This window comes from Esox lucius, chromosome 1, assembly GCF_011004845.1.
Source record: "Esox lucius isolate fEsoLuc1 chromosome 1, fEsoLuc1.pri, whole genome shotgun sequence".
Taxonomy (NCBI): domain Eukaryota; kingdom Metazoa; phylum Chordata; class Actinopteri; order Esociformes; family Esocidae; genus Esox; species Esox lucius.
The window spans coordinates 20749010-20760025 of record NC_047569.1 but is presented as its reverse complement, the minus strand read 5'-3'; the positions used below and the strand labels follow the sequence as shown (position 1 = coordinate 20760025).

General features: G+C 40.9%; 1 protein-coding gene across 1 annotated transcript; it reads right to left on the bottom strand.

The window, feature by feature from the left end:
- Positions 1 to 415: 415 nt before the first annotated feature.
- hspa8b (heat shock protein family A (Hsp70) member 8b) lies at positions 416 to 9337 on the bottom strand. The gene is made up of 9 exons (XM_010892244.5): positions 9319 to 9337; positions 5218 to 5427; positions 4924 to 5129; positions 4565 to 4717; positions 3669 to 4224; positions 3025 to 3227; positions 2617 to 2815; positions 1307 to 1539; positions 416 to 1019 (listed from the first exon to the last, which is right to left on the bottom strand). Exons 2-9 carry the CDS (start codon positions 5420 to 5422, stop codon positions 819 to 821), a joined length of 1956 nt encoding a protein of 651 aa, XP_010890546.1. The 5' UTR covers positions 5423 to 5427; positions 9319 to 9337; the 3' UTR covers positions 416 to 818.
- Positions 9338 to 11016: the final 1679 nt, after the last annotated feature.

Sequence of the window (11016 nt, the reverse complement as noted above, 5' to 3'; positions counted from 1 at the left end):
TGTGCCCCCTACTGGCCCTCCAACACCACTGCCAGCAGCATCACTTCCTCCATCCGAGGGACAAACCAGAAACAACACTACTTAGCTGTGACGGAGGTCCCGCATGTTTTGGTCAATAATATTTTTGGTTGGTCTTTAGGGAAAGTATGTATAATATTTGTGAGCATCACCATGACTGCCTGGGGTCTAAATAAGCAGTATAGGCCTCCCTGAGCCTGTCCTGTCTTGGTGTCACCAACTAACAGAATTAAGTTAATGTTAACAACATTTTGGCGGTTAAATGCAAGAAACATTAGTCACCTATTCTAGCTTTTATTAACATGGATGGTTAACAAGCATGTTTATGGCTGATGTCACTTGACATTTATTCTCATTATTTCTCAGTGAGCAAGCATGTAATGATGCATCAAAGTAGTTATTTCCACATTTTATTTAATGTCTTTAACATGCCAGATAAGTCCCAAATTCAGGATTTGTATTGATTCATAATAAAAACAACGATCTGACAGAACATTAATCCAAGAGTTTACCCCCCCCCCCCCCCCCCCCCACTACCTTTAACCAACAATTGGCAGTCACAGACTTCCTTCTGTGAAAAACATGCTTTACTTATGGTAAACTTTCAATGGGTAAGACAAGAAACCATTTAACTTATAGAAGGGGGCCCATGAGAATGATTAAATCAACGGTTATTTTCAGCATACAAAGATAAAACAAACTAAAGTCATAATTGCAGTGGGAAAAGGAGTCAGCCCCGCACCAGCTGTGGAAGATAGACCCCCAACTCTCCCCATCCTCAGGATTTAATGCAGATTGGCTTAGTCAACTTCCTCAATGGTTGGTCCAGAGGATGAGCCTCCGCCAGGTGCAGCCCCACCAGCCCCTGGGAACCCCCCAGGCATTCCTCCTGGCATCCCCTCTGGCATGCCCCCGGCACCCTGGTACAGCTTGGTGATGATGGGGTTACACACTTTCTCCAGCTCCTTCTGGTGGTGCTCAAACTCATCCTTCTCTGCAGACTAGTGTTAGAGAGAAAAAGACAGATATAGCAAGAGAAACATGGCTACCTTGTGTGACCAGACATGTGTTTAATTTCATTTACCCCCTCGGATTCCCCAGAAATCTGAATATTATTTCCACAGATCCCATCACTTCCAATCGTGTACCACGCAGGCGTTTTTCATCCGCTGCGTTGGTCAAATCCATTTACTACGAGGTGAGGGAGACTGAAAGAGCTAATCTTGCCTTGAGAAATGGGAATTAACCCACTCCCTGCTGGCTGAAGAACTCAGAACTTGTACTGTACCTGGTTCTTGTCCAGCCAGCTGATGACTTCGTTGCACTTGTCCAGAATCTTCTGTTTGTCCTCGTCACTGAGCTTGCCTTTGAGCTTTTCATCTTCCACAGTGGACTTCATGTTGAAGGCGTATGACTCCAGGCCGTTCTTGGCTGACACTTTCTCCCTCTGGACGTCGTCTGCAGCCTTGTACTGTTCAGCCTCCTGGACCATGCGCTCTATGTCCTCCTTACTCAGACGACCTATGGGGAAGACAGTGGAATGACTTAGACAAGTCATGACCCCCTCAATGATTTTTAAATAAGCAGTTGAATCAGTTTACAGGCTCACTTGCATATGTAGTGAGTGCGTGTAATTTACAATGACAAGACCAGAATGAACAAATCTGGGAATTTATTCTTCACCAGGCTGCAACCAACAAACATTAAAAGAAAGGCATGACTCAGTTTTTTGTGCCAAATTGCAGGGCCAGGCCATGCCTCTGACCAGGCCATGTTTATTCTTGCCATCAAATGTCTGCTGCAATAATGTGATAGACCAGCGAACGTGTTCGAAGACGCCGTTCTTCACCCCACTGTTCTGTTAGCTTGCTAAATTGTTGCCTTGCTACTTCAACCTCTTATTTTTGACCACAGACCTGCTGAGGACTGGATAAGGTTGAAAAACAAGTGTATCGGAGATCTGGAACCAATCTGCCTGGTCTCAATCATTAGAGGTGTAATGGTACTCTGTTTTAGTACTGAACTCAATGACCATCAATTTATTTGTTAAGACTGTTAGAACATGCACATAAAAAGACTGGTCCAGTTAAGGTCAGGCCTTTTCAGCGATAAAGCATTGTCAGAGATGTTATTCCAACTAACTGTGACTACGGTGTGATTCTCCAGTGTAATAGAAATTTGAAACTGAGAACGAAAATGTTTTGATGTTATTTTATATTACGTTGGCAGTTGTGTTTATAGTCATTTCAGTTGTGGTTTCATTTAGTAGGCTGTGACCTAGTTAAATGAGTAATTAACAGAGCACCAGGTTCTTTGTTTATCTGTTGAAGAGATCTTAGCTTGACCTGAGGAATGGCCTGGTATCTGTTCTGTGTTTAATATGTTAGTAATATTCATAGGGGGCGTGGCCAGTGAATAAGTCACAATGACACCTGTCGTATCCAAATTATTTGATTACTTGGAATGTGCTAGGTGGCCGTATTTCGATTATCCCATGCGCATGTAAAAACGGAAAAACCCTTTATAGAACTTTGGACTCGAGACCCATAGAACTTATTTTACACCAGACTGTAGCTTTAACCAAACGTTTAGGTGTACCTTTATCGTTGGTGATGGTGATCTTGTTCTCCTTGCCAGTGCTCTTGTCGGCAGCCGACACGTTCATGATACCATTGGCGTCTATGTCGAAGGTGACCTCAATCTGAGGCACACCCCGGGGGGCTGGTGGTATCCCACACAGCTCAAACTTCCCCAGCAGGTTGTTGTCTTTGGTCATGGCTCTTTCCCCCTCAAACACCTGACAGGACAAACACACAGGTCAATATATACACACAACGTATTAAACACAGATTCAGATTAAGTCAGCACACACAGTTAGGAGCAAGGATCGCAAACATTTTGCTGCACAATCTATTACACAATACACAGTGATTATATCAATTTAATTAACTTGACAATAGCATTTTGACTGGTACCAAAACATGAATCATGGTTCATCCAGCTGACCTGAATGAGCACCCCCGGCTGGTTATCAGAGTACGTGGTGAAGGTCTGCGTCTGCTTAGTGGGGATGGTGGTGTTCCTCTTAATGAGCACAGTCATGACCCCTCCAGCGGTCTCAATGCCCAGGGACAGCGGTGTGACGTCCAGCAACAGCAGATCCTGGACATTCTCAGATTTGTCCCCAGACAAGATGGCCGCTTGGACAGCTGTCAACAGACACTAGTGCTGAGCCAATAGTGTTTTAAGAAGTCGGTTCGGTTAAAAAGATTAAAATATTTGTGATGGCTGTTTGGAACATTTAACATCACCTGTGCTATTAAAATAGATTTTTACTGCACTACCGCATACAAATAAGAGAAAATTACCAGTAGACATCTGCAGTTACTGTTTTAAGTTAAAATCTGTGAGACACATTCCTTATTCAAACACTCAAATGTCCATCTATCAATTCACAGTCACTTGTAACGTCTTTATACTCGTTTTATTTGCAGTACTATCCTTCCAACACCACACCACCCTGGACAAGGTAGCACTATACTGGTCTTATTCGGTAAGGGGAGGAGTGGAAGAGACTAGTCATGTTAGTGTGTAGAGGCAGGATTCTACACAGAGCCCCTTTAATGGAATGAAAACTAAAAGAGCCTCACCTGCACCATAGGCCACAGCCTCATCAGGGTTGATGCTCTTGTTGAGCTCCTTTCCATTGAAGAAGTCCTGCAGCAACTTCTGGATTTTAGGGATGCGTGTTGAGCCTCCAACCAGGACAATGTCATGGACTTGGGCCTTGTCCATCTTGGCATCTCTAAGAGACTTCTCCACGGGGTCCAGCGTGCCTCTGAACAGATCAGCGTTAAGCTCCTCAAAGCGAGCCCGGGTGATGGAGGTGTAGAAGTCAACACCCTCATACAGAGAGTCGATTTCGATGCTGGCCTGGGTGCTGGAGGAGAGGGTGCGCTTGGCACGCTCGCAGGCCGTGCGCAGGCGACGCACAGCCCTCTTGTTATCGCTGATGTCCTTCTTGTACTTCCGCTTGAACTCTGAGATAAAGTGGTTGACCATGCGATTGTCAAAGTCCTCACCTCCCAGGTGGGTGTCTCCGGCTGTGGACTTCACCTCAAAGATCCCGTCTTCGATGGTAAGGATAGACACGTCAAACGTACCACCGCCCAGGTCAAAGATTAAGACATTCCGCTCTGCTCCCACCTAAAAACATTTTTAACATTAGTTATAAAAAGTTATATAAGGACTGAGTATAAAAAGTGATTCTCTGCATTTTTCTAGTGTCCTGTTGGATCTTAATAGGGCCAAGCCCCAGCACTACCTGGCCTGACTCCCAGCTGTCGCCGCCCATAGCCCACCTGTATATTTTGACCCGCGGGTCATCTGAACGTTTCAATATCTGGAATGATTTGGGCCTTAAAATCTGAACGTACTTAAAGTTAGAAGAGGACTGACCACCACTGATCGGTCATTGGTTGAAGGTATGCATTACAGTTCTGAGCCGTGACTATAGAGTATGGGGTTGATAAGTGAATAAAATAACCTTCTTGTCCAGGCCATAGGCAATAGCAGCAGCAGTTGGCTCATTGATGATGCGTAGTACGTTGAGTCCTGAGATGGTCCCTGCGTCTTTGGTGGCCTGGCGCTGAGAATCATTGAAGTAAGCTGGCACAGTGATCACTGCATTAGTTATAGTCTGCAGGAAGAAATATTGACAATGCACACAAATTAGTACAGCCTCATTGAATTTACAACTGAGCCAACAAAACATTCTTCATTTTTGGGAAGTAATTTCTGCGCAGGGAGAAAAATGCCATTGTATTTTAGGAAACACTGGTGACATCCCAAAAAACAAATTTTTCTACGTAGGGCAAAGAGGTAGGATGTTCCAGGAAAGCTCACCTTGCCCAAGTAGGCCTCTGCAATCTCCTTCATCTTGACCAGCACCATGGAGGAGATTTCCTCTGGGTAAAAGGCCTTGCTCTCTCCCTTGTACTCCACTTGGACTTTGGGTCGTGTTGAATCGTTTATCACTTTAAACGGCCAGTGTTTCATGTCCGACTGGACAACACCGTCATCAAACTTTCGCCCTATCAGCCGCTTAGCATCTGGGAGAATGTAAGAAGCAGAAATATGAGTTGCCTTTACAAACCTCCATGTAAGTCATTTTCGATACCACACAAATCAATTTCTTACCAAACACTGTGTTTGTTGGATTCATGGCCACTTGGTTCTTGGCAGCATCCCCAATCAGCCTCTCTGTGTCTGTAAATGCTACGTAGCTGGGTGTGGTCCTGTTACCCTGGTCGTTGGCAATGATTTCCACTTTACCATGCTGGAACACACCTACACAGGAGTAGGTGGTGCCCAAGTCAATGCCAACAGCTGGTCCCTTTGACATGTTGCCTGTAATCAATGGGGGGGAAAACAGTAGGTCAAATTGTGATGTGGAAAAGCAGAGTTTTAATTGGTTAACCCCACACCCCCATGTTTGCATGTCAACACTGAAACTAATGTTCAGAGCAAAGATGGAGAGCCAGGCTTAAACCCTGCATAAGAATACAACAGATGATTCGGAAAGCAAAATAAACATTTAAATACTGCTAGGGAGGCGCAGTGCTAATTTCCATAAGGAGCCATAGAAGTGTCTGAATACCAATACAGCACAGCCTGGGACCACGGCACTCAACATCAAGTATTCCTGCTTTATAAAGTACATAGTGTACTCTAATCTTGTTAGTTTTACGGTGTACTACACTGACCTCTAATTGGTGGAAGTTTAAAAGCACCGCAGTTCCAGAACATATAAGAAACTCAAGCAGCGATTTTCTGAGCGCCGTAACCATACTAAAACAAATACAATGGTCGTTTAAATCTGCCTCTGAAAAAAATGAATCCTAAATACAGTAGAGTATTCCGGTATATGTAGATGTGTAGTAGATGTGTCATGTTCCAAAAAGTCAATTTTAAGTAACTGACAGCGGTACATATCTTGCTTGGTTTTAGACAAGTGTGTGTGTACATAATTTCAATAAATACAGGAAGCTATTCCCCGAAATCATCTCCACATGCCTCTAACATTCTGTTGAAACTCTACCACAGAGGGCGCCTCTGCGCAACACCGGGTGTGTTCGGGAAATTGCTGGAACATTCCGTTTGTTTAGCTTCATCACCATCCGACTATGGCACCAGCCAACTCCTAATACTTTGGCTTAAATAGGGTTGACATAAAAATGTGTTTCACATGCAGTTATTAACCGAATATTATATTGATCGTAGTTCAGGTACACCGATAATTCTGTCAATTCAAACACCTCACATGAATAACATATCTGAAACCCATCAGTTCACACGATCAGCTAAGTTACACATACAGACAGCATCCAATCAAACTACAATCAAACTGAAATTGTCTGGTATTAGCAACTGGTGAAACTGTATTGTTGGTCAAATACGATATAATGAAGCCCTATTTCCTCTTTTAATTACTTCTAAATTGTTAGCAAACTGTTCATGATCAACGACTTTAATTCTGATAAGGCTATTTAAGAAATATTTTGATAATGCTTACCTTTTTAAAAAATTACGACTCGGATTCAAAATACTGCTACACTCGGCGTAGTACAGGAGGGTTCAATCCCCGCAGAAACTGGACTGGTGACTGATTCCTGAGGAATATGAAGACTTCGGCAGAACAGTCTAGAACAAACTGAGCCATGTAGCCAATCAAGTTTTAACAACTGAGGGAGTTCGTTTAGGCTAACCTGCGGTGACCAATCGCCCGTGATGTGAACCGGCAAAGGTGGCGAGGGAGGAGTTCGCTTCTTAAATAGAATATGGCTAATATACGTTGCAGCGTATAGTAAATTATTGATTCATTAAGAAACACCCAAATATATTTTCATTAAATACATGCAACCAACTGATGCAAATTGATTTTCATTAAGAAGGCAGGAAAAAGTATTGTGGATCAAAAGCCATCATCTGGCATAACACAAATTCCTGCTCATTCGACCAGCCTCTACGTGACTTGCGTTGCCAGAGGGACCAGCGTTTTCGGGTTTACGTAAATGAGACATCCCAGTTGAAATATTATTTTCAGTCAGTGCCGGGGCAACCGACTAGTGTCAGTTAATCGAATCCTCTCAATGCTTCACAGCGAACGTGGGTGAACCAATTAAAACATTTCCAGTCGAGTTGTCAGAGACGGAAGAGGAAGCCGGGGCATTATTAAACATAGAAGCGGCTATTTATCGGCTTGTTTTTTTTTTTTTTAAAGTAAGCTAGATAATACATATGTATGTGTTGCAAGTGTCTGCTGCACAAATAATGTATCGGCATAGTGGTGTTAAGTGGCTTGAACTTTTATAACTAGTTCCAGTAAAATGACGTATATAACTGTAATTCCCGTGCTTTATTACAATCCTGGCTGGTATTGCTAGGTGGAGATAACATCACATTTAGATTAATCGTCTTTTGTGAACATGTTTTACATCAATCAGATGATAACTTGGTTCCCAAGCTATTGTACTACCGCATATATATATCCGCGATTTTGGGCGGAAGTGTCAGGGAACGAGATGAGTCGCGTGTTTCCTAATCCGATAGTGTGCCTCTAGGGTTGCTGCCCTGAATCAGAATCAAGCAAAGCTGAACATGGAAGTAGTCCTATAGAGATGATGAAACAAAGGAAGAAATATTAACCATCATCAATCAATACCCAGAAAATCGCAGTGACTCCCATTTGTTCACCTACGAAATAATATCTGTGGAAAATCAAAGGGCATTTCAGGTGTTGTTTCACATAATTTTAATTTGCAAATCACCTCAATTGATATAAGCATATATGAGCTCCATAGTGACGATTTGAATGACATTACAAAATAAAGGTTTATAGACCTAAACAATGAAGAGAAATGCTATGTGACAGTTCGCTTTTCTGTAAGCTTGTGTTCATTTTCTTTTAATTAACTATTCAATTCACCTATTGGTATTGACTATTAACCTCATTGTGACAAGTTGGATGATAATAGAACATTGGATATCTTTCCAGAGGTGTAGGCAACTTCACGTGTACTTCCATACAGAATGATAAATCCTAAATTCAGGACCGAGCAGATTAAACAAAAATTCACATCAGCGTGACTCAGTTGATTATTTTCATCGTTTACAAAACTGGTTGTGACACATGTATTTGGTTTTCAAGTCTTTTCCTTTTTTGGGCAGGACCTCACATGCCTCCGACTATCAAATGTTTTCTTCTGCAACTCTTCTTTAGATATCGCTTAATCTCACTCTTCCTTCTTTATCTACTGTACACTTTTCATTGCCGTCTTCATCTCATTCCCCCTTGTCCCTCTGATGTCATCTTTCCTTTCTAATACGGATTAAAGAACAAACAATTACTCTAGATGAACAAATTTGATAGACAGTCACTCTCAATGACTCTAAGGCAGTTTAGTTCATGGACAATTTAAATATTAGGTAAAATCCGCCACATTATAAGCCTTATCAAATAGCCCTACTGTAACGCCCCCAAATAAGTCCTTGTTTTGTCTGGACCGTACATTTGTGATTTTGTGCATCTGGACTCGGTTTTCATAATCATTTACACCTGCGTTCACTTGATAGATTCTGATATAAAAGTACAATTAAAAAAGGTTTGTGGAGATTCAATCAGTTTTAGAGATTGCAACCGGACATAACGTTATCAAAAAGGCAGAAAGTACATGAGTACTGTGTTTTTTATGCACAGGTTCAACATTTTCTTGTGGTATTCAAGCTATTTATCTCAAACAATCACACAAAGGTCCTAGTCAACACGAAAATGTTTAGGCCCTAGTTACATTTGCCCATATGCTTAAAATACGCATTTCATTATAAACACAAAAACAAGTTATATAATACGATGAAAAATATTTGGCTCCAGACATAATAAATAAAATAAAGTGTAAGTACATCATTCAAATTATTTTGGAGTATAATACGTTTTCCAAACTACTAAAATATTGTGCTCTGTCTTCTGATTTTGATTCTAACATTTCTGTCATTATCATGCAGTTGTTTAAAAATGTTGTGGATCAACCAATTCTGCGCTTCACTTCGAGATATAAACAAGAACCCAGCCATTTGGAAACAAAATACTCAGGGACGTCCACAACTGGTTAAAAGAAGACAGTTATGTTCAGGGAACACTGAATCTGTAGATCCACATTTTATGAAAAACATCTCGAGACTGGACTTTTCACTCACCTGTGATGTTATCTTATATAAAAAATATAATTGTGTCAAACTTACTTCGTGCTCTTACTCCGGAGTCACATGAGACCACTGCTACTTTCAGGCTATAGCATTCTGTTTATGAAGCAAAAGCAAATAAAACACAAAATTACTATAAAATGCTTGCACATAACATCAAAACGCTGTTGCTAGGCAGTTTAGCTTCCCCACAGACTCGAACCCACGAACCTGCTTCACAACACGTGACAGATCCAACCGATTGAACCATACTAAAGGTACTGATTGGTTAGCCCCTCGGTGACGTTTCAAGCTAACTGTGGAGTGAGTTTAACGAGACAGAACAAGTGCAAGACTGTATATGCTATCCTTACATCTTTACTAGTTATATATTTTTTTAACTTTACAATAATTAAACAGGTTCCTTAAAGCCATCTTTGAAGGTCAGGATGTAGAAAATGTTGCTTCATGAAACTTGCAGTTTTTTACCTACACATTAGAGACAAAAAAGCTAATGTGAAACAGCTCCTGCCATTGGCAATTATGACTTACCTTTAAGAATCAGCTACTACTAAAATGTCCGCCCATTCTTTTGAGATTGAGATGACTCCACGTCTGTGGAGGAATACGAAATAAACAAAACATTTAAAAAGCATACAGATTTTTTTCTTTTAAAGTATCTTTCACAATACAACTTTAGATCTGATGTGACGAACACACAACATACTACAGTATAGCTTTAGTGATATACATAAGTGTTTTTCCCTCTGTTAATGTTGATTCAGTTCTCTGTTTCATGACGTTCCCTGTAATGACAAGACAACTGTTTCAACAGGTGGGAGATCACTGAGACGCTTAAAAAGTCTGTTAAATGCACTATTGTAGCATATCAGCCACTTGAAAAAAACGTAAACAACCATTCTGGCTTGGCTGCCCTCTACCATCCACCCTTCCATGTTTTATCATTTTACCATGGCTGTAATTATTTAACAGATAGCATTTGACCCTCTCTTTTATTCGAACAGAATTACTAAAGGAGTTACTGAATTATCTTTAATAGCTTTTTGTACTTACTCCTTGTGAGGAATCAAACCACAATGCCACTGTTGCAAGTGCCACGCACTCCCAAATGACCCAAAGCTCTTTAAACATTTGTGAAAACACTATCTTTAGAATAGACAGACAGGGAAGACAGGAATTGCACAATCCTTGTGTCCTCTCTCCTTCTCTCTTTTTCAAAACTGAATTGGATGATAAAGTTATGGCCTCCTCTTCTGACCTACTGCGATGGCCTTTGAAAAGGAGATAAAAGACACACGTACCCATATTTTGTAATATCAACATTGAGAAATCAAATGTTTTTGTTAAAAGTTTTTAAAACCATATACTTAAATCATTTCACAATAATAATGTAACAATAATGTAAAAAAAAAAACTAAAAAAACTAGAAATGCCAGAGGCAGTAAAAGGTGTTATATTTCTTCCTTAAAGGCGTTCATGTCTTAGGAGATCTCATGTAGTCTATGTTTGAACCAACTGGCAATCATGCCTGGGAACCGCAAATTATAAGGAACAGTGACAAGTCAGTCACCGTCAAAAGTAATTCCTCCATCACCATTCTACACAGTCTTCTAATAATAATAATAATAATACATTTTATTTTTAGGCGCCTTTCTAAGCACTCAAGGTCACCATACAAGACACAAATCACAATAAAGATAAAAACAACCAGAACTTTTCTTTAAGAAGCCCTCCTGT